General features: G+C 40.6%; 1 protein-coding gene across 13 annotated transcripts in view; it reads left to right on the forward strand.

Annotated features, from left to right (window-relative positions):
• CCSER2 (coiled-coil serine rich protein 2) overlaps positions 1-24,882 on the forward strand; it is a 574,371-nt gene that overhangs the window by 145,065 nt on the left and 404,424 nt on the right. For 7 of the 13 annotated variants that reach the window (XM_085607183.1, XM_085607220.1, XM_085607201.1 and 4 more), the window contains 2 exons: positions 6,544-8,024; positions 20,431-20,538. In XM_085607183.1, the coding sequence (XP_085463309.1) occupies positions 6,581-8,024; positions 20,431-20,538 (1,552 nt within the window). In that variant the 5' untranslated portion in view covers positions 6,544-6,580. The remainder of the gene's footprint in view (positions 1-6,543; positions 8,025-20,430; positions 20,539-24,882) is intronic. The other 6 variants (XM_085607239.1, XM_085607272.1, XM_085607255.1 and 3 more) reach the window with 1 other exon arrangement.

The raw sequence follows: 24,882 nt of genomic DNA on the forward strand, positions 1-24,882 counted from the left end.
CCATGCAACCTTGTTTGCTGGGCCACAAGGCCTACATGGGGTGACTTACTTAAAAGGAAGGTTTTGCGCTGTGAAAAGGATTATTTAGAGAGGATGAATTGTAATGTTTAAACTGCCATCGTTAGGCTACAGTGGTAGGCCTGAAACCATGTTTTACCCTGTCACTTTAGTGGATCGTACGATGCGTGCTGCAGTACTGGATACATTTTCTGATATATAAGCTACAGACTTGTAAGTAAGTTATATGTACCAATTTGGAGTATGCAAATTCAAACATGTTTAAAGCTGGTTCACAGACACTTTATCACTGGTGATCAGGGTTAAAGTGTACAGAGTTCTAAAATCAGCAAAATGGAGTTCCAGCAAGCCACAAAAAATCTGGGGTGACCACGCAGAAAAGGCGGATTTCCTCCTACTCCTTATAGCAGAGGCCTAACTTTTGGGTACCTTGAGTCTTCATTGTCTCTATTGTCTTGTTTGTTAAATAGTACCACCAAGTCAACACTTTCATCCACCCCACACAGAACATAGTGTTTGGGTTCTTGCATTGCAGCTTTTTCCTTGTTACATCTGCTGTCTCACTTGCTACTGGCAGCATACAGGATGTAAAACAGAAATACTCAAAGTACGGCCTGAGGGCTGCTTGCTTCCTTCCTGACCTTCACTTGCGGCCCGCTACTAAGCGACAGCACTAGACTGCTTTTCACTTCAGAGAGCACTAACCTGCAGAAAGGTGTTAAATGAATAGACAAATGTTATTTGCACGATAATTGAAGCAAAAGAAAGGAAGCAAATAAGGTATCTTGCACCACCTAACTTTAGGAACACAATTTTTAAGACAACTTGCAACAAACTTGGAAAAATATGATAAAATCTCACAATTCAAAAACGTGCATTTCATTAACATGCAGAAGCATTTCACCTTAGAACATCAGAATATATAAATATATTGAGAAGTAATATTTTAAAAGTGGTGTATTTCAGAAAGGAATGTAGAAACATTCATGCCTTTTCCCACCCTGACAACAATGCCAATAGCGTGCTAAGTGGTTCGTTATAGGACGCCCACTGGGTGGCCTGGGTTGTTCTACTTGAAACATTATAGTTTATTAAATCAAACACAAGAGAAGGTTTTATACAGTGTATACCCTAAACTCTGGTATGTCAAGGTGCTCTTATATGTGATCATGAAGAAAAAAGGAGGCAAAGTAAAATAAAACAATTGCCTAGGATCACACAATTTGGTCAGGTGGGGAAGCCAGGACTGATCCCAGGTCTTCTAGTTTCACATTGTGCAATCCTATTTCATTGCAATTCAGTAATCAAGTTGCTTACTTTTTTCACTCAACTTTCCCAAGGTCGTGACAGGAAGCAGAGAAGACTTACCGCAAGGTGTGGTAGAGGGACAGTTATTCATATTCAACATAACCCAGTATTTCCAAATCTAGGACTCTATTAGAGTCTAGTGGCTAATTTAGTTGGCAGTATGGAGTGAAACCCTCAAAAGAACTCCATGACTCTCTTACCACACCATGTAAATGCTTTGCTTCCCGAAGCACGCTTTACCCCTGCCACAGAGCCCCACTCCCACGCAACAGTGAACCTTGGGCACACCTTAGACCCTAACTTGTGGCCCCTGGAAAAACGTTTGCGAGTCCCTATGATGTAAAATTATCAAGAGCATTGTACCTATTATACTTTACCCTGTTGTGGCTTACTTACGTTAAAGATAACAGTATATTTTTCGGTATACGTTCACATTCAGAAGGTTGTCAAGACTTTGGCATCTTCAATAGTTAGGCACCTTTTCTTCTAGAACTTTATACTTCATATTTGGAACATTTTGCCACCGTGACGTAGATATATTCCTATGAACTTGAAAATGTACATGATGCTGCTTTGTGTCATACTGAATACGCGTTTTTTAAATATTTTTTTTTTATAAGGCCACCCTTTAAAGACATTGCCTAGTACCTGGAATACCAAGTGATTTTTTTTCAGCTTAACCTCTAATAGTGTTCCCATCCATGTGTTTGGGATATCAGGCCTGTTCCATCGTGGCTCCATGGTCGGTGTGAGAAAACAGGCAGAATACCTGGTTGCGAGTAGGTTTCAGATGTTAGAGGAGAGCACTGTTGAGCTGTTACACTATTTTCCAACAACTAGCAGTGCATCAGGGAATCATAGCTATACTGTGCTATGCCTCTCCACAAAAGTACAAGTGATATTGTGAAATAAAATTGCCTTATACTATCTGAAGCTCTCAATAACAGGACATGTATTTCCAACGATAAAGTGAAGAGCATCTTTTGCACTAGTAGAGCCATGAGGGACATGAGAAATTGCTGCAGGGTCTGTTTTATTGCATCTTCAAGTTAGACAAGAAAATACAGTGTCTATTCAACACACATTATTTAAAATATATTGCCTACATGCAGGTCTGTGTGTATACCCATGAATAATGAATACTTTTATAGTACACATGACAAGCTAAGTTGTTTACCTGTCCTAAAGTGATATTTTATGGATTTCTTTCCAGATTACAATATCATTATAACAAACTTTGCTGGGCTCTTAGGTGTAACATTGTTTTTGTAGTCCAGTAAAATGCTTGGTGCATTCTGTTTGTTTCAGTTAGGTACTGTAACAGAGCCTGAAGTAACAGCCTTTTTCTTGAGTTCTCTTTCAAACCTGTATGTAGACCTAATATATTTTGTATTCAAAATATTTATAATTTATGTTCAAGTACACCATTAGGACCCTTTTCTATTCACAATTTGTAGGTGAAGTGGTTGTAAATTTCTCCAGGTACCAACTCTCTTATGATTAGCGTTCACTTGCTATTCTTGTGCCGATGCCACACGCTGCAAATTTGATAAAATGACTCACTACATTTACATTGAGCACACTACCTAATGGGGCCTCTTGGCACTGAGCGATAAAGGGTCCTGTTTGAGAATGTCTGCCCCTTTGGTTTTTAAGTCTCCGCTACAGACAACCTTAGCTGTCTGTTGACCAGAACTATTGCTTCCAATATTGAGAGGGGGCTGGAAGTCACCCTCTTATTCATGATTGGTTGTTTTCTCTCGAGTCAATTGCTCTCCTCCCTACTGTTGTATTTGTCCCGCCCAGAAGGATTTCAGTTTTTGTTCAGACTTGTATCCTTCCCTTGCTGATCTTCCTTGCGTTAAGTGAACTTAATTTTAACTTTCTTTTTGGCATCCCATGAAAGTGCATGTCTTTGCTTGCTCTCTCCTCATGTGGTGTTTCCCCATTCACTACTCCTCTGGTCTGTTGCTCGTCCCCTACTCCACACTTCTTTTCCCTTCCATCCCCTTCCATCAATTTTTTTTTCTTGCTCCACTCCCCTCGTTACTCCCCAAATTACTGCTTTGACTTGTGTTTATTTATTTTTGGGCGAGTCTGGTAGTTGCAATTTGTAGCTTGGCTGCTCCTATTCTTATAATTTGCCGGTCCAAACAAGCGTTGGCAAAGCCTGTAGCTTGGCTAATAAAGGCTAAGATTTATTGGCTTTACTTCTGCGTGTTATTAATTGTAGTCTAGACCGGCTTTTATTATTGCTTAAAATGTTAAAGAATGTGCATATGCTGGACACTCAAGGCTGATCATCCCTTAGATACCTGTTGTTGTGTGTTATTATGACTCATTACAAAAGCACTGGCAAAACCAATAGGTCTCACACCTTTGTCATACAAGTGCTCAGATATTGGCGTTGCCAATGCTTGTTTGCAAGAATTGTTAAAAATGTAAAGGAAAAATAAATTGAAAGTCTGGAGGAAAAGCGAACGCTTATCTGATCACTGGTTTCAGTCTTTATAAATGGTATGATATAGTTATTACATTTCACACGGGAAACTTAGAACAGATTTTAAAAAGCCTATTACATGTGACCTAACTTAAAAACACAAAGGACTAGTGGCACGGATTTAAAAGAAAATAACAGTTGTCAGAGGAAGTGGCAGAATTTAATGGAAAATGCTTTACTTTCCAACCAATTCGAAACTAGAATAAATGCTCCAGCCATTTGGCTCCTGAAGCTGCCCGGGAGAGCAGATATATGGATCACCCTGGGAGAAAATATATTTTTCCACTCTTTTCTGCGTCAAACACAAGTTGAGTGTAGCAGCCTGCCCCTCCACCAGCGCCTTTGTGTGTCAAAGCCTGGGATTTCGTGCCACGTGGAAAGCAGGAGAGAAAAGGAACCCAATTTTATAAAGACAGCATGGTAAAAATAGATCTTGCTGCTCCTTTAATGGATGAGCTGGGATGGGTGGGGAGAAACTGGGTGAATAGGGAAGTGAATGGGTTGGGAAAGACTCACATGAGGTGGCTGGCAAGAAAACACATGCTCTCTCTTGGAGTGCTCAGAGAACAAAAAAAGTAATTACTTGATTTGAGCCATGAAAGGATACAAGTCAAGCAATCAAAAGAACAGAAAAGAAACTATGCTCCAGAGAAGGGAGAAACAAAAACAAAGAAGGAAAGCTATCACATAGGTAAGCAAATGGGTTGACAAGAAAGCTAACAAATGAAAAGTAACAGGCTGACACAAACCCACTCCAAGTAGTGATACTGTTGATACAGACTGCACCGCTAACTCAGCCTGGCTTTGAGCCAAAAGGTGATTGGGTTGACTGAAAAAGTTCTCTTCTCCTGGGCCCATAAATGTGTTCCCCAGGCAGCTGTGAGGACCAAATGGCTAGGGCATGTGTCCAGTTACTAGTCTTCTGTAAACTAAGGGTCAGATGTCCGACCGTAGCATTTTGCGACTCGCAAATTGCGACAAGTTGCAAAATGCTATGTACAACAGTGTCTGAGACACTGTTTGCGATTCCCAATGGGGTTGCAAATTGCATGCCTCATGAATATTAATGAGGCAGTCGCAATTTGCGACCCCATTGGGAATGGCTAGCACTCCCATGGTTGGTGGCCTGCTGGGATCAGCAGACCACCATGTCTGGGACTGCTTTTAAAAACAGCAGTTTTTTTTTTCAAATGCAGCTGGTTTTCCTTCACGGAAAGCGGGATGTATTTAAAATATAAAAATGAAACTTTTCGGTTTCATTTTTTTAAGGGCAGGCAGTGGTCCCTGGGATCACTGCCTGCCCTTAAAAAAATAATTGCGCATGCATTCCCAAAGGGGAAGGGGTCCCCTGGAGACCTCTTCCTGTTTGCGAGAGCCTTACTATCCTTCTGAGAAGGGTGGTAAACTGCGAGTGTTTTGCCACCACAAATGCGGTCGCAAAACATTCATACATAGATTTTGGAGTTGCTATTAGGAAGGGACGCCCTTGGAATGCCCCTTCCGTATAGCGATTCGCTAATTGATTAACGACCCACAAAATTGGTTTGGTACGTGGACCACACGTTTTTTGCAGTTGCAGACGGGCCTAAAACCCTTTTGCAACCGCAAAAAATGGTTGGACATCTGGCCCTAAATTTCTAGCATTTATCTTCAAATTCGGACACTTTTGCCGTTATGCCTATAAAGTACCTGCAACCAGTCTTCTACGATAGCTCTAAGCTGGATTACGTGCAACAGACTTTAAATTCTCTTAAGCGATTCCTGTGAGAAATTTGAAAAATAAACTGCACTGATATAAAGATTGAATTTATTGAATTCTAAGTTCAGTTTTAAGATACCTTGAGGTGTGTTTGCTTTACCATTAGTGTTTTTTTGTATTTATCATTTTACTTTTTTTTACAATGCTTTACAAGCAAGTGTTGGCTAGTCAGTAGCTTATCACTCACTTTATAAAGGTGAGAGCTTTGGACTTAGCAAATGCTTGTTAACTCGTAAGTATTTCACTGATGTTAATACCTCAGACCAACCTCACCTACACCAGTGTTACTCCTGTCAAGGCATAGAGTTGGTTTGGTAAGGGAATGCGAGGAGGAGGCAAAAACAACCCAGGATCCCGTTTGAAAGAATCGTGCTATGGAAGGAAGGATGATGGCGGTCCAGTTGTAAAACAGAGCCCCATGTACATCTCTAGGCTTGACCTCTCTGCTCCTGCTGTCTCCTTGGTTTGTTAGAGCTGCTGTTCTGTTTAGTCATGTATGTGCAGTCATTTTCAGAGCCAGGCACTCCCAGTGAAGTGGGTATGGATGCTCCAGCTACAGACTTTCCCACCCCAAAGTGCCAATTTTTATTGTTTTTTTTAATGGTGTTTGTATGTGTCAAGATAAATAGATAAGTTGTGGTGGTTGCTAGAACAGTAGCTATCTTTACTTTGGTATAACTTATTAAACTAGACATGCAAAGCATACCACAATGAAAAATAGACTTGCTGTGGCTCATGTGTAATGCAAATAATGCTCATAGAATGCTATTTATTTATTTTTGTTACTGTTTTCTGTACATCTGCTGGCTTAGCTAGAACTAAACACCCAGAAATACAGTGATAATCTTTGCAGACGAAGGTATTTAACCAGTTTACCAAATGAATAATGTGGCTTTGTGTTGCTTGCTGTGTGCTTTTTCAATTTCAAGTTTATCATTATTGCATTTTATCTTTGCAGATTGATGACTTCAGTGGACAGATGCCCTTAACATCACATGGAAGAAAAACTCCATGTTCGGCCCTCTCTGGGTTCCAGGTTGCCGAAGTTCAGCGGACCAAAATCCAGCCTTCTGCAGCATATGGCGAATGGCTCACCCGTTGGCGTTTTGGGGAATTCCAATGAGAATAATGGCAGAGGATGCATGAAACAGAATGGCACTGCTCCAACATCATCCGCTTTTGTTAGCTGTAAGAAAGCAAGTATTCAGTCAACAAATGATCAGAATGCAGTGGCATCGGTTAATCCGCCCTGTAATCAGATGGAGAAAGGCGTTAACAATAAGAAATATGTACGACTTGAAGGTGGTGGTGGTGGGAAAGAGGCACCCAGAAAGGTTTTAGAGAACACCTGTTCGGGGGTATCAAAAATGCAACATCCAGCAAACATGTTTGTTTCTCCTCCGGAAGAGCTAAATCAAAAGCCTTCTCCTGGGTTATCTCATTCTGCTAAATTTACCAAAGGCACCTTTTTAGGAAGGACTTCCTATTCTGTATTGCATCCTCCAAAACCACAAGTGAATGGCTTTTTTGCAAATAGACCTATTGATTTACAGAGACCCAGAGCTAACTCTATGACTGTCAGGAGCAGTTCGAAGGAAGGTTTAGCACAAGCCACAGATTCTATGAAGTCACTTTCCTGTGAACGAATGATAAGATCACAGAGCTTTTCACATTCCATTCAGAACTCCATGATTCCCACTGCATCCCTTACCAGATCGCATTCCTTCAACCGGGCAGTGGATCTTACAAAACCTTATCAAAATCAACATGCAACCATCCGTCAATTTCAAAGGACAAATTTGTTATCCAGAAGCGCTAGGCAATCAGAAATACCCACTGCTTCAGAGCCTAATATGAAAATTAATTTAGCACGGACAGCTGCTCCTATTTCTGGTTTGAAAAAGTCCAGGTTGCCCAATGGATCTGGATTGGCAACTCCTTTGGGATACCAAATGACCCGCCCCTCCTTACTGAAACCCAACAGATCACAGTTTGCTTCCAAGATGGTAGTTAATGGCACCCTAAGCTCTTCTGTTAATTCATGCATCTTGGAAAAAGCAGAACCTTCACATAGCAATAGGGGTGGAGTAACTGACGAACAGAAAGCCTTAATGGAAAATAGCCATCAGGTCACAGACCACACGCCCAGCGAGGATTTGGAAACACATGACTCTAAGGTTCAGTACTTCAGTGATGATGTAGATGAGATCTCTATATCCTCTTTGTCGTCCTCGGATAAAAATGATCTGAGTGAAGATTTTAGTGATGATTTTCTTGACCTCGAAGATGCAAACACTACTGTAACGAAAGTGCAACATGAGACACAGACTCCACAGAGAGCTATCAGTAGTACGGCGGAAAACCCCCAGAGAACCCCTACAAAAGGTGGTCCAGTATCCCACTATAAAACAGAGGAGTGGATAAACAGGAGCATATCTGGTAAACATATATTAGTAATATTTCATTTTCGTTATTATTCATAAAGTCTTGCATTTGGTGATACATAGTAACATCTACGTATTTAATCCTTCTTTAATGAACCATAAAAAATAAAGTTCTATTTGATCATAACAAAAGCCTTGTTAAAAACCGGTAACTTATGTTATCAAGAAAGCAAAAAAGTTTTAATAAAATCAGCTGCATATATACATAGCAGATAGGCCTGCCTTTTTCCAAACGTGTGTTTTTCTGCTATTACATTTGTTAACATGGCTAAATTAGATATATCCACAAAACTGGAACGCTGGCTTGTGTTTCACAAATGATTCCTGTTCACAGATATGTAAATAATTCACATAGAGCGTATTTTGGATGCACTGCTTAAATGTTTGCCAACGGCAGAGTGTCATTTCAGGGTTTACAAGCACATAAGAATTCATAGGTTGGGGACCATTTCATTGTATACGCCATTCTTCAACATCATCGATGCCCCAACCAGTCATCATACATCAGATAGCGATGCGCCTCGGTACATTTGTGAAAAACGTAACGCTGATGCCAGTTTAGGAATGTAATCTGTAATGAGTAGGCCTTTTAATACCTGCACTGACAAACGAAAGACGGAAGGGTCTAGATAAGGTTTTAAAGTTTGATACTTGACTCGACTCTTTTGTGCGCCGGAATCAGATAGGTTACTTGGGAAATAAGGATCGTTTTGAGGTAGGCACTATTGAAACAATATATTTCTCAACATCAGTGTTTATTTTATATAACTCAAGCTATTTATGTTTTATAATTTATTTTTCCCTTGGATCCACTTGCCAAGCCGCCGCCTTTGGGCATGTCACTGCTGATTTTACTGATCATGACATACCGTGTAGGTGAAGCTTGGTAGAGGTTTGTGTATCGTTGGCACTGTATTTTATTTTGAGAGGAGTGTTGAGTAAAACTGACCCATTTGCTGTGTACCTGATGGAAAGCCAGATTCGCGCATATTTCTCACATTTGTTGCTGTGTTTCTCTCTTTTTTTTCTCTTCATCAAATTAAGATCATACCATACAGGAACCAGGCAGTTCATTCAAAAGAAAATTCGTTTCCCCAAAAAAACTAAACGTTCTAATTGTAACTTACTATTGGACAGTGGTATGCTATTTAGGGGTGATGGCGCTCCAAGGGTGAATTCACTCCCTATCTAGATTTCAACTACTAAGTGTTTTGATGGTGCTGAAAGGTGGGGAGAACGACTAGCCTTCGCAAGTTAATGCAACAATTGCCACATTTTCAATACAAAAAAAAACAATAACCCCAGCACACATTTCATATAACGGAATGACAGCAGTAGCAATCGTATGTCATTAAAGTACAGGAATTCTTGAAATGTATTTTCTATTGTCCTTTATTCTTCTTCATTGGCTCCTTGGATTTCAGTATTCTAATACAGGTTACAAGCCATACAGGTAATAAGCCAACACGTGTTTCGTCGCCAGCAAGGGGATTACCCCGCGACTTTTTCAAGGCTCCTGCGTTCTGTGTTAAGTTCTTTTTTTAGTGTGGTGATAATTCCAACCCACATGTTTTGTAGGTCACTCACACTCGAGGACACGTCAGGATACACGACGTGAGCTCACCGGCATTACTCACGACACCAGACCAGTTTGTGGTTCTGGATATTGACTCAGAGGCCTAACTATGTACCTACAAAACGTGTGAGTTGGAATTATCACCACACTAAAAAAAGAACTTAACGCAGGAGCCTTCAAAAAGTCGCGGGGTAATCCCCATGCTGGCGTCGAAACACGTGTTGGCTTATTACCTGTATGGCTTGTAACCTGTATTACAATACTGAAATCCAAGGAGCCAATGAAGAAGAATAAAGGACAATAGAAAATACATTTCAAGAATTCCTGTACTTTAATGACATACGATTGCTACTGCTGTCATTCCGTTATATGAAATGTGTGCTGGGGTTATTGTTTTTTTTTTCGTTCTAATTGTATGTCATGCTGGCAGCATGTTAAATAAGAAAGTGGTGCGAACAATAGCTATAAACTTTAAACAAAAAAATACAAAATAATCAAGAAAGGTTTTGCAGCATAGAAGTGGTTTCTTGTAACAAGGCATTTATGAATACACATGAGTACTCGTTTCATGATGAGTTAAACATTAAAATGAAAACTCTCACTGACCTTATTAAAAAACATTAAACAGCTTAACTGGCCAAGCACATTTTTTGTTACAAATTGGACTTAAACGTCTCCTATTGTCCAAAGGGAATTGCATTCTGCTGCATATAAATATGTTCTACATGTACGTTTTAAAGTTATTGTAATTTGAGTTTACTCACAACAACCTACACAACCCTAAGGGCATTTCAAAGAGCAGGGTACAGCTCTTTGGGACTCCGACTATCTGGACCAGTCCTACCTAGACCAGTCCTACCTAGTGGTCAGCTAGCCATGTGCTCTCTTGAACAATGGCATCTTGAGTGATCACTATTCATCTGGAGCTCGAATGGCTTGGTTAGAAAATACAGTTTTACAAAAATAACACCTCCAACGTTTCATCTAAGATCCAGGCGATAACCAACGAAGAAATCGACACAACAGCAACAGGCTGTTATTTTGACAAAGATAGAGGAATAAAAAGAGAAAAACGCTATCCTGCTTTCGAAAAGCAAATCTGTTGAAGTCAATTAGATTCGTACCACCACCCATCTTAAACATCCATTCATTTTGTTCAAGTGGCTAGTAATAGCCCTCACCTTGCGGCTTAATTTCCCATCCTAAACCAAACCTTCATTCGTGCTAGTAGTTCTTTGAAATCTATTTGAGACTTTCCATGGTGGTTTTGCAGAGAACGGAATGCATGCTCAGCGTCTTTGGGTTGCTTGATTTGAGTTGCACTTGACATATGACCATGCTGCAAATTGCCACAGAGAAGTGCCTGCAATCCAACTAAATCCCCAGCAGTCTAAGAGCAAGCACTGGCGATGCCAGTTGGTCTGGATTATAACTGAGAGTGCATTTTCTGTCACTGGTTAGATTAGACATTCGAGATATCATTCATGCCCTCTATCACTCATGCTTGCACTCACGCGCCCAGTGACTTATAATTGCGTTCGTCATGCACAAATCCGGAATAACACAGACACCCAACCTCAACAAGGAGATACAAGATGCATCAAAATAATGAAATTAATAAAATAAATTCTGACGCCTTAAGGTGGCGATATATGCTTGCATTAAAATAATCATTAACAATCATTGAAGCATGTGCCTATCTTGGAACAATACTGTACATGGCGTAGTGCAGCGGTTAGTAACCTGTGGTACGGAGGTCATTGAACTTGTTTAAGCCGGGTCCCCGGATTCCAATAATGACTTTGTTGGGGTCCCCTGTTTCCAGTAATGATTCAGTGGATGGTCCACAGAAGTCAAAAGGTTACCACTGGCATAATGTATAAACAGTAAGGTGAAAATCCCCAATAAATTTCTTTTGGCTTTAGCATATGATTTTCATAATAAAGAAGTCAACCTTTCTGCCTTTATCGTAACATTTTATAATAAACACATTTGAACTGTGGCATCTGACATACCTTTTCTCAATCAATCAGGCCTTTAGCATTGATCTGTGGCTTGTCACCATTACCAATTGAGGCTTACTGGATTGAGCTTAAGCTTTCCCACAAGGCAACCATTAGTCATAAGATTACAAGCATGTACAAAATTACTGTTGACAAAACAATATTCAGCCCTGCTAAGAGTGCTTCAATGGAATTATCACAGTACGTATCTTCTACCTCAAGGTTTACCCAAGGGGGTTGTCCGCACTGAAATCCTTGCCTGCTGCTGTCATCTGTGTGCATCCATCTGCGAAATAACTGCAGGCTTGAAGCAGAGTAATGTAAATCCAGCTTTTTAGGCCTATTGGCTTTGACAAATGCTTTTCATAGTAAAATAAACCAGGCTTACTCCTTTGTTGTAACATGTCATAATGAACAGTTCTGCCTCGATTATTGCCGGTCACCTGAATCAACTCAGGCCAACTTTATTGACCAGAAGCTTTGCCAAAGCAGAAGTGCAAGACAGCCACACCCTTTCAAAAGCTTATAGAGTTGAAGATCAACTTGTGGGCGGAGAGTGAGCCTCTTCCTCAGCACTGCTTTCTTAAAACTTTTTTAGGTGATCTAAGGCGTGGTGACAACTGCACTGTTAGAAAAGCTCACATTTTCAAAACTAGCATTGGCATATCCAATATGTCTCGCCTTTGGGACCTATAAATATTTTGCCATGCAGCACATTATCCTGGGTGCTACAACATCTACTGTTTTTTAAGGTGGAAGCTTTGGCATTAATAGGCACATTATAGTATTGCATTGAGAAGTACTTATTTAAAGTGTCATTTTTGTACAACTGGTAGTCTGAAGTCGCATATCTATGCTTCATACACGATAATGAAAAAAAAGACGCAGTTTCCCCTTATGCACTCTGCTTTGGGGTGTAACAATCAATCACAAAAGTGTCAACTAAGGCACAACAATGCACACCTGCAACATCAACAACAATAAGTGTTGTTCAATCAAGTTGAGCTGTATACTTCACTAACTTACAGAGCAATCCCTGTCAACTTGAGACTCGTGTAAACAGCACTAGTCCTTACCTACCACACTTGTGTCGATGAAGGTGGTCCGCTAATTAGGCAGGAGCATTATAAAATAAAAGTCTGTGCCTGCTGGCTAAATCTGATTTTTTGCTAAAAGAGCAGCTGCTTTTATAAAAGGTTCCTTTCCATTCCATTATGTGAACCGAAACCTGTGGCCTCTGTAACCAGCCACCCGTGAGCCTCCCTCACAGTCCTGCTGGCTTGGCCCGGCCTGTTTACCTTCCACCCTCGGGTATGAGGCATCAAGGACCGCTGTACAAAGCCTGAACAAAGTAATTCCTACAACAATCAGTTTTTAACACCTGATAAGGCCAGCAAGCCCACCCTGCCTTACCATTGGGTGTCCATTCCAGACCGATATACGTCCAATCAGTGTGTCTTGTTCCCTGGACTGATAAACATGCGATTTCTATGCCCACACAGCACATATATACACATATAACTAACTCCCTGGCCTATTGCACAAACCGTGTCACACACTAATACTGTCATGTTTGCATAGACTGACAACATACAATCTCAGTGCTCTAAAGTGTAAACACATGCACACATCTATTGTACCACTTTGTGCAAAGATTGGCATGGCCGTACCTACTTAATGCACCCCTGACTGTGAGCCATAGTGCATGCAGCTTAAGACACCCACTAGCATGGCCTGGGGATATTAAGTGACCTGGGAGCCGTGCCAAAGCTGAACACTCACCTAAGACACGAGCAGCTGGGAGCAGCGACGGGTGCTGAAGTTGAACATGCCATTTAAACACAAGCAGGAAACATAGTGTAAACACACACACAACCATTGTACCGCTATGTTCTGAGATTGGCGTGCCTACCTATCCATCCCTACTCTCAAAGACCCTCAGACCTACAGCCAAAACCGTAGCAATTGGTGTCTGAGAAGAGTTAGGAGTTGTACTGTCAGAGGGATGCCATGTATTCAAGTCATAAAACAACAAAGTACACACAACATTTAACAATGTAGGACTAAGTGCAAAAGAAGCAATCGGGAATGACAAATACATGTTTTATGTTTGTTTCACCTAATTTTATAATCAAAATTTTGTTCGAACTCCCAGAAAACTAATTTGATGAATAAAATCCACGATCAAAAACACGGAGTAGCGCATACATAGTGTAAAAAAAACGTGTATTTACTTACACCTGCTTCCACGCTAGAAGTCCATTGACGTGTCTAATGATAAAATACAAGGTAATTTGGGTTCTTTAACTGTGCTAACCTTAACTTTGAAGTTTTCGTTTCATGTTCCTGCTTTCATCTGAATGAGTTTTGCTATTAGGCAACAAAAAATAGCTACCATCACAAAAACTCTTTCATTCTTTTACTCCATTTAGTTATCTGCATTTCTACTTGCCGACCACCAGATCTATGCAAATAATTGCTAATGGCACAAAAGGTGTAATGAACAGAGGCCTACTTTGAAAACAGAGACATTAGCAATATCTTCAATGTTGCTCTTTTTTAAAGATACTGTTCCTTCCACTGCCAGTGGGTAGCCAATGAAAAATAACTAAACAGCATCTGAGAAATGAAAATCAAGTTCCCATGCCATGAAGCTTGCATTTCTTATCTATTACAAAACAATCCTACAGATCAATTGCCCTAGTCTGTTCCTGCATATTGTATGCAATATTTTTCCATTGAATTCGAGTATCCGTTAAGGCTACTGGAAAAAGAGAAATACAACGCGTATGTAAAACAGGCAAGGGTACATCTAGTTATCTGTGACAGTGGATTAATTCAGTACTATCCATATGTACACACACCTCCTACAATCTGGTCTGAACTGGGATGCAAAAAATCCATTTGACATGATGCGAACACATGACCCTTTAGAGTTCTACCTATGAATTCAGTAAAAAACGCTTGGTAAGCTGCCATGTGAACTTCAACAGGATTTGGTAGTAGCTGATGCGCGAATATTGAAATACAGGGGAACCATCTGGAACACGACAATTCCCCACCCCGACCCTCCTCCTATTACATTAAAAGTTTGTCTGCCATGTTGGGAAGTAAAAGTGAGGCTGCCAAGTAGGTTTTAACAACCTGATAAAATCTAGAATAAAACTAGAGGCATCAGTCAGCAGAATAAAAAAACATACACTAGCGAAGCAAGAATGACTAAAAGAGGCACAGGCCTACTTGTTAGTCTGACAAGTAGGTATGTTATATGCTTCCATTGCTACCAGAAGTTGAGCCCAGCTACTGTTAAGATGCCTGCTCAGTTCCCATGCCTTTAGCTGTCAAGTAATCAGCCTTCAGCAGACCACATTCCTGGGCTTTAGTTGATAGTGACCGATTCTTGAGTGAATGCTTAAAGTCCCGGTGTTGGAGGGCAGCAATAGAGCACTGATGCTCATGCCTACTTATGTTCGAACTGTCCTTCCAAGAGAATTTTTTTTAATGTACAGAGAAACCAAAAGAATAATAAAAACAGGGAGGAGGGAACATCGGAGGACAGGAAACATCAAAAACCCTGTAGACAGGGGAAGGAAAAAGAAACAAGAAATGAAATTAGGAAGTGCTTTACAGGCCTTGGCTGAGTTCTTTTTGTTCGCAAAGCTGAATAGCATGACAATATTAATACAGAGCCGATGCAAAAGAATCAAGGTGTGAACCGAAACAACCCTAAATGGCCAGAAGTGAAAGCCTGCAAGTAATAGAGCCAGTAGCCATGGGCATTTCTGAACGTCACATAAACTAAAAAATGACAATTTGTGGGCGTGCTCAAAGCCCATAGAGCAGATACAGCAGGTCTCAAAAGAGACAGTACATGTGCTGCCTAGGCTCGACCTAAACAAGTGTCAGTCCTCCTGTATGTGCAAAGTTAATACAAGGATTGTGTCAACTATTTGAAATTGTTGCAGACTTAAGAATCAGAGAAAGTAATGTTGTTTTCTCTAAAGTAATAATGAGTAATTTCCTGTGAAAGGCTATAAACAAAATGTAGATGGCCACCAGAGCTGCTTTCAGGGCAATGACGTGTTAAAAACAAAAAACATTATAGAATGTTTGATATCCTTAGAAGACCGCAGTTCAACAGTACACCTTAGAATAGCGATCTTGACATACTTGGGAAGGTAATTTATTACTACAGCTTGGCTCTTTGGATGCATACTGTCGCAAATGTGGTATTCCGTTACAAGGGTTCATTTTTATAAATGCAGTTTGTAATGAAAATTTATGTTTAACGTTTTTGAAGAATGCGTTTTTGTGAAATGCTTCTCAATATATCCTGAACCCAGAATGCCCCTATGTGCCCTCCCTTAGTCTGTATTGGCAGGTATGGATGATGAAAACATGAAAACAGTAGTTTGGAGTTATGGTGCATCTTAATATCGCTTTAGATTTTGTCACCCTAGGAGTAAACCTCGCATTTTAGCAGGGGTCCTTATGGTAATTGTACTTAATCAAGTTAGCAATCTGGTCATTGTTGGTTTTAACATTTTAAAACAGAACAATAAGTTGTTTATGTATTGTGAGTAGTGGCAAGCTGAAAGTATCATGGTTGGCCAGAGTAGTTATATCATGAGCAAGTGACTCTTCTCTCTGTTGCAGCATAAATTAACTTCAACCATGATCTGCATCAGGGCATCTTTATAGTTCATTCTCTTTTATAAGTCGTGCCATGCTGGCTTATTTTGCAGCCTGTGAATATGCTGAAGTTACTATTGATTTTATTAGGTGCACACCGAAGTCAGTTGACTCATTACACAATGGTCACTGAAGGGCTACCTAACGGTAATGTATTGGGGTCATCATATGGTTAGCTGCCGGATTTTGTTCTAAATATCTAAGGGTACGAGCCTGGAAATATGCATTGATGTATTGAATAATACAGTTTCCACTGCATGCCTTTTCTTTCAGAGTTCTTTCTAGAGTAGTGGCACATTAGGCAAGAAACCAGTGAATGGTGTATAGCTGCAAGTGTCAAAAATGCAATACATTGATGAAAAACGGATTTTCTCTGCATGTGATTTGTGCGGAGTTTGGAAATTAATGTATGGAAGGAGCCGGATAAATGATATGGGTAGTTTTATTTATTTATAAAGTTTCAAATAGCGCGGACTTGACCCTAGAGGGTATCGGAGCGCTTTAGTTGTGTAATTAAAGAGGAAACCGGTAGAACAACCAAACATATGCTTACAGTGCAAGTTTTAAATCAATAATTTGTTGACTATAGTTGTTTAAGGTGGTGGTGTTGGAAAAGAGCATGTGCAGCTCTGCATACAAACTGTCTTGAAAATACAGGCCGCCGATAATGAAGATCAAGCAAGGAAAGATAATTGCAACAAAGAAATTAAGAGAAAAAGAGAGGGTGAGAGGGCTATAAGGAAGAATGAACTAAAGGGCATATGAAAATGAGGAAGAAACAGTGACAAGAAGGAACGGAAAAAAGGATGAATGCAAGAGTGAATGGACGGATGTAAAGATAAAACAATATTTGCATCAGTGAGAGAGTGCCTGGAATGCTAAAAGTCTGGATGAATGGGTGAATGGCTATATGGCCCCCTGGATGGAGGTGTGGAAGGATGGGTTACTGGATTGATAAAAGGAGGGCGAATCAGTGGATAGATTAACAAGGATGGATGAAGGGCTGGGTAAAAGGATGTATGAATGTTTGGAAGTGTGAGTGGATGGATGGAAAACTAATAATGAATGGGTGGATGGATGGAATGGTGAAAGGATGGATGAAAGTATGAAAACGCGTATAGATGGATGATTACATAAAATGCTCAAAGATGAACGGAATGCGTTAATAAGGGACTTTGTCTAGACTGGGTAGGGCTTACCTGCTTAGCTCACCGAATAACATTCGAGTTATGGATCTAAGTTGGTGTTATTTTAATTTTCTGGCTACTACCTTGAACATGACGATTGTACCTAGAAAGGTTTTAAAGTCTTCTGTTTGATACAGTGTGCACAGGCCATGTGAGTAGAAAGAAAATTAACATGCAATAATATATTCGCTTGTAGTTTTAGGAAATGAATGGGTACTACCTAATAAACATATAAAAACAATAAGATGAAACTGATACAGATTTATTTAGACACAGCATAGATGTAGTGATGCTGCAAGAAACGCATTTAGATCAAAATGCTCAATTGTCATTCACAAATAAATGGGACCACAAGGACAACTTGTCACATATAATCGCTAATTACAGAATAATATTTCTTATATGAAAAACTGCAGACTTTAAACTGGGCCTCACATCAGTTGACCCGGAGGAAATATTCAGTACTAAGGAAGAGGACCAATTTCAGAGTGCAGGCATACTGCAGAGACAAAATCATTTTGCTCAACATACTCAACGGTAGGAGCGACTTTGTAAAGTACTATATGGATGACATTACACTCCATTTCACCGACATAGATTTTATAATACCAAGCCAAACATAGGCATCAGAGGTTGTGGCGAATTAGTAACATTAACTTGCATACTGCGGGCCTGCCTAAATCTAGCTCTATAATAGCAATAGGTATAAGAGGGAATTTCTCCATGTAAGAAACTAGCCAAGGAGACATTTTGAAAATGGCTGAGCGATCCATTGGGGACTTGGTGGGCAGACCGCATCCTAACATCTGCCTTTAGTGTGCTTATTAGTGGATGGATGTCACTTTCCCACGCCATGGATGCGGTCAGGCCATTAATTGTAATGGGGTTACCCAGTGTCCCACAGAACCTGGGGGAATGTTATATAACAAACGGTTCTGTAGGGAAATAAAACCTTGCCTTTTAGCTAGATTATTCTACCCCTGATTACCTAGGAAGTATCATTAAATAACGTGACACACAAATGGTTCTGTACCAATGGTATATCAAATTAATAAACACCACTGACCATAAAATACTGAAAAAATATTCTCTTTGACGTGGTAGAGGTCTGATTCATCCGCTCTGCCTTGTAAACTTGGAAAAAGAGAATCATCCTGAGGTTTCAACAGCTTGGCGAACCTCTTTGGGGGCTATTTTTATAGCGTCCTGCTAATTGGTCTACATAGCCAGTTTAGTAATTTGACCTTGTGCGATTTTCTCGCTGTTAACCTCTTGCCTGCGTCAGATGGCCGGGAGCTGTCTGACACTGCAGTGCTTATGTGCGTCTGACGGCTCCTGGCCGTCCCTGCACATGGCACTGGAAATCCCTCTGGTTCTACTTTCTCCATCGAACACACAAAGATTATTAGTATTTATTGGCTTGCTGTTGCTAGGAAGAGGATGGTGCCCAGAAGCGGATCTTAATCGTTTGGATCGTTCTCTGTATTTAATCATGCTGAGCTCTGACTAAGAAGGAGCCTTCCAGGAGCTTACACCATTGAAGCCAAGGCTGCCACTGTATCATTGGTAAGAAGTGTTCCGATGTTGGACATCTGCCAGGCTGCTACATCACCCCCTCCCCCCTCCTCCACCCCCTTCATCAGGTATTACTGTCTCGATAATCAAGTCCACAGCGAGGGCCAGTTCCACCATTTCTGTGCTGCAGGAGATCCTGGTGTAAGTCCACTCCTTAGACACACTACCTTTTAGGAAATGCTACTTTGGTATCTATTCTGAATGGATCCGTGGTTGGATATATCCATAAGAAGAACAAGTTACTTACTTTATCTTGTCTCATATTCCTCACTGACCTCCCGGCTCCCATGCTCTTTGCAGTTCTAAAAGGGTCATTAAGCATTTAGGCTTCCAAAAGGTCTCAAAGTAGATTTTCCACACTGTCACACTACAATCTGTCAGTCACAGAAAGATGTACATTTGATGGTGCAGATGAGTTTCAAGGCAAGCTGACTTCAGTGAGCAGGTGTGGCACCTCTATACCTCTCCGTGTCATTGCTTCTGTGAATAGTGCTAGGTGCAGTGAATAGTGCCACCTTTGAAAAGTTTGATATCCAGTATAGCACCTGGGGAGGGGGCATTCACAAGGGGATGAGTCTGGCCAGATTGTGCCCACCGGATCATGTCCAATGGTAAGTAACTTACTTTTTAATTTACTAATTCAGTTTCTTCTTCCATCCCAAGACACAGTGTAGTTTTGTATGGAGAGACGTCTGCGGAACAAATGAGCTACTACAGGTGAGTAACCGTTCCTAGTTTGTTTGTGGTAGTACTATCTCCAATAAACGCAGGAGGACATGGTTTCCTTTCTTTTGGAGATCAGTTTTACTACCTGATTAGTCTGAAACTCCTTCAGTTGTCTGCATGTGTCCAATCACCAGCTCAGCCATCCAAGAAATAATCTGTACCTTTAATTTGCTCTTCTTCTAGTGAAAGATTGAGTTTTCCGTTTAACCCATCTGTTTTATACAATGCACAAGACTTCTTTTTAGCCGTTTTGATACTAGTTTTTTTTATTTAACCAGAAGTGAATGTTTTCCAGTATTTGTATTCACTTTTGAATGTAAACAAAATTAAAAGAACAATCACTTGGGACGCTTTTCTCTACAAGAGTTATATATTTTATTACTTATTTCACTGCCACCAATGTAATGTTTTCTCAGTACTATATGTAAACAGTATTTTGTAGTTTACTTATTACCTTGTTTTGCTATGGACAGCTGGACGTTTAAAGTTTATATACAACACCTGAATCAATTATTTTTGGTTTAAAGTAGCTTAGAAACACAGTTTAGCTGTGGTACTTAATTCATGGACACCTGTGTTGTTGCTTAGATTTTAGCATCGTCCAATCAGATCACAACATGATAGTTTTGCTCCTCCACACAGAGAGGACTATGCAGGCAGGGGATATGGAGGATGGAAAGGCGCAACAGAGTACAAGCACTTCGGAAGAAACCACTTGTTTGGCCGAGCATGAGGCACTGCGTATTGCGAGTGAGTCCTTTGCTGCCTCTGTCCTTCCGTTAGTTTTGTCGATTGTTCTGTTTTAACTTAAACTGAAACTAAATGGTTGTAGTGCTATTTCTTACACGTTAATAGACCATTAAAGTTTAATTGGATCGCTTACTTTAAATATTTTCTGTATATTACCACTTTGTCAACTTGCAGCTCGTCTAAAGTTGGTTCTTCCTTCTGTGATCAGGAATTTAGTAATTTATTTGAGATGTAGGCTACAATAATATGCATAGTTGTTTTTCAATTCATGTAACAACAAATTCAACATAGAGAATCTAAGAAAGAATGTCGATTCTGAGCCCTCTAAATTAATGAATGTGAATAGTCCACCTACTTTGACATGCTGCTGGTTAACAGTACTGACCAGACGTTACTACAAAAAGCTAAAACAAAAGCCTTCAAAGGTACATTCAGAGTTAACTCAGAATCCCTGACTCTAGAAATATAATGCAGAAGTAAATCCAGCTCAGTCTTTTTACCATTCTCCCCACCTACTACAACCCATGTTATTAATCTAGCAGCATTGCATCGTTAAGCTGAAACAAACGAAACAAAACTATAATTGCATACTTTATATTTAAATGTTGCAGAATGAACATCTGCAGTTCTTAAATTCAGCTCTCAAACATTCCATTTCACCATCCTTTACCTGACGTAGGGTGTATGTGGTCTAATTAAACCATCCTATTTGCCTTTCATAAATAGCTATGTATTTGTTTATTTATTTGCAAAGATGCATGGTCAGTAGGTTTTCAATAAAAAGTTGTAAATGTGACTATGTTCCACAACTTTACATTCCAAAACATCTTAAATGCTTATGTGCCCCCTGATTGATGAAATGAAACTGCAGCTCTCAGTTCATGCCTCACGCAATATCCATCTCACTCCCTGACTACAGCAGGTGAAGAAACGAATTAAACAAATTTGTTAAATGGAACCTATACTGGATGAGAGCAAGGTGGTCTCACTGCCATACTTTTAGAATTTGCATTCTGAGACAGCATACTGTAGCTGACCCATTAAAAACATGCCATAAATGGCATTATCATTCTGTTGCTAGCCCTCAATGGTGCATCATTTTTATAAAACACTAATTTTATATATTGAGAGTGCTAACATCTAATACTCCTGAAAGATCTAAATTACAACAACGCCCTCCAATTTCAGAGCAATTTGTTTAATCAGCAAGAAACAAGTCCATTACCTAAAACTTCTAATAACCTGACAATATCTGTTTTTTCTAGGTTTGTGTTGGCCACCTTTTAGACTTAAATAATGATTAAGTATCTACATACTTGAATCTCTTTCTCTAGGGAAAAATATTTTCAACATGAATGATCTGCTGAAATGAAGGGAGGTGAATTTGTATGTCCGACCCTTCCTTTGGTACTGCAGGAACCAGCAGTATCAGAGGAAATACAGAAACCTTAAGGATGCATCTTTTTAGTCTAGGTGTACCATCCAATACTCTTCTCTTAGGAGATCTGTCAAAATATAGATATCCTCCATCCTGAGATGTCTGTAAAGTAACCAGCTGTTGACGTCTGATTTATCATGAGCCAGTAGTCTCATTCTTTCTTCTGAACAAGAAAAATATTATTTGAAAAGTCTCTCCTGTTCAGGGAAGAGGCTTGGCAGCTTCTAAATAGCTTGACCATGACAGTCCGCATTGTTAGGAATATACAAGGTTCTGAGATGTGATGTTGGCTGTGGTGTTTTAAATAACTTCACATGTTAGCCTGACCTTTTCCAGGATTTGGGGTATCTTGGCACAGCACACACCCATGGTATAGAAAGTCTTTTATCTGTCGGCCCCTGACCCTCTTACCTAGATCTTACTGGGAAAAATTGATATGACTCGCCTGCAAATGTAGGTATGTTGAACCTCCTCATTAGAGCTAAAATTTCCCCTGTTGATGTGGTTGTCACTAGCCCTGAATCTTGAAAAGGTTGGTGCTGAAAAGATTGGTCCTGCCTGACTCCCTGTTGGTGCAAGCCTTGATGCCTTGGGGTCATGGTTAGGGACTTTGCTGGAGAGTGTGGAGAAGTGTCCCCACCTAAGTATTTTTCCAGCGGAAAGTGTTTGGCTGAACATTAATAGCACTATCCAAACCAGTGAAGGTTTTTACCGATTTATCCAACTTCTTCACAAAAGGATCTCCAAAAAGGAGCCCCTCCTCAGTGGGCCTCACAAGGTGGCGAGTTCCCCTAGATTAGGGTACAAAGTGTGATGACTCAATACCACTTAGATGAAATGCCATAATTAGCATTGGCCAGAAGGTATACTGACCTCCAGACCCAGCCGGTCACTATCAGCATGAGATGCTTCTTCTTTGGCAGCACATGCCATGTCCAAGATTCTTTTTAAAGGCCGAATAATAGATGTCAATATGGCGGCCATCAGTGAGAACACTGCAACGAGAGCGTAGTAGCGTCTGTGAGCTGCATTTCTCATTTCTTAACAAGCTAAATCACATCCCTATTCTCCAGCATGACTCTTGCACAATAATTTACTCAGCAGCATTTTTACATGCCTTGCCTGATGCCGCTGCATTGGACCCCGCTGATTTGGAGTGGTGCTGTGTGGTGTGCCAGATTGTCTGTCCTGCCCGACATGATCAGCCTAACTGGGTGCACTGAGGGGACACAGCTGCAGAGGGTGTTCTGAGCGCGCGAGGCAAGCTGCAGAGACTGAAGCAGATGCTGAGGTCAATCATAGGCACACCGGGGGACAGCTGAGACGCGAAGGCTGCCGTTTGGCTGCGACCGGCCCTAGTCTTTAGGTTGCGACGTATCTCTGCTCTAAGGATCAGATCTCGTCTTGACTTAACTCTGCTAACCGAGCTGATTTCCGATAGCTGTTATCTGCTACTGATTAAAAAAATAAAAAAGGGAAACTAGGGGTATAAACCAACTTTACTTCCACACCTGATCTTTGGTTGAATTACTTGGGCAGAGGGCGCAACAGATGGCGTCAAATCCAGAACTAATAATCTAAAGAATCCTGGGAAGCTAGTGACGACATCAGTACCTGGGCATGGGGAAACTCCTGCTTCTCCCGTTGACCTAAATATGTCTGCTTGGTTATGCCACAGCAATACTGAGAGTGTCCATAAGACATATGGAGAGGAGACTTACTTGAGAAATGAAACCTTAAGAGCAAACGTGCTGGGACAAGCAGATGGGAATAAACTATCTGGTTAAGTCGCCTGTTGGCTCTAACCTCTGCTTTAGTACCACTACTTTGATAAAGACAACCAAAGTTCAGATGCACTCTCCCCACCGCGCTCGCCGCCTCAATCATTCCCTTGGCTAGAGATCCTAACTTTCTTAGGTTAACATCCCCAATACATAGCCATGAGAACAGCCTCTCCAAGGCTGTTGAAACCCAGGCCTACCATACAAAGGGTGAATGGGGTGCTTTGCCTTTATCGACTACTTCTACGCAGGGGACTAAGTGGTAGAATTGGGAGTAATCATGTTGAAACCTCCTAAAACAGAATCCCCACTCAATATCAAACTTTAATCCAAATCAGAAGATACTGCAACAATTCTACAGATTAAGCAGCCAACACAGCTGTTGCCTTCCAATATTACAGGAAGAAGGGAGAGAAGCAAATGCTGGTGTTTTGGCACAGCTCATTCAAATGCTCAAAACTTTCACTCATCTAGATTTAACAACAATGTTCAGCCTTTACTTGCCAGGCGCAGCTTACCTAACATCACAACACATGCTCTTGTGTAGATGGAGAGCTGCAACCTGAGTACTCAAAGAATGTTATACATTTTGGCTAAGGCTAGAGCCTAGGAAGCTGATGTTCTAAGATGACATCAAAAGGGAGGACCCTTGAATTAAAATCTTCCAGCAAGCCATGCTCTTATGCATTAAACTCCGCGTTGCCCCCAAAAAACTGCATAAATTGGCAAGCACACACTTCTCTACCTCAACGCCTACCATATCCATGCTCAAGACTATGCTAAAAGAAAATTGCTTGGTCAAAAGCAATCACTCTGCACAGGCTGCTAAATTTGAGAATTTGACACACAAAGTTCTGTTTGTTGAGCAGCAAATCATCCAACTTGTCATTACCAATAAAACTATTGAGATTAAGATGGTCTCTGCAGGATGCATTATCTCATGTGAAAAAGAATAAAGAAGCCATGGAAGAACAAATCTAAACTCTAACAGAAGTGTGAGGACCTTGAGAACTGATCCTGCAGATCTAATCTACGCATTGCGAGAATGCCAGATGGTTCAGAGTTGGCAGGCAGCACCGATCGCACATAGTTGGATTTAAGTGGCATGCCAAGTTCTTTTCTACT

Source organism: Triturus cristatus, chromosome 1_2, assembly GCF_964204655.1.
Source record: "Triturus cristatus chromosome 1_2, aTriCri1.1, whole genome shotgun sequence".
Classification (NCBI taxonomy): domain Eukaryota; kingdom Metazoa; phylum Chordata; class Amphibia; order Caudata; family Salamandridae; genus Triturus; species Triturus cristatus.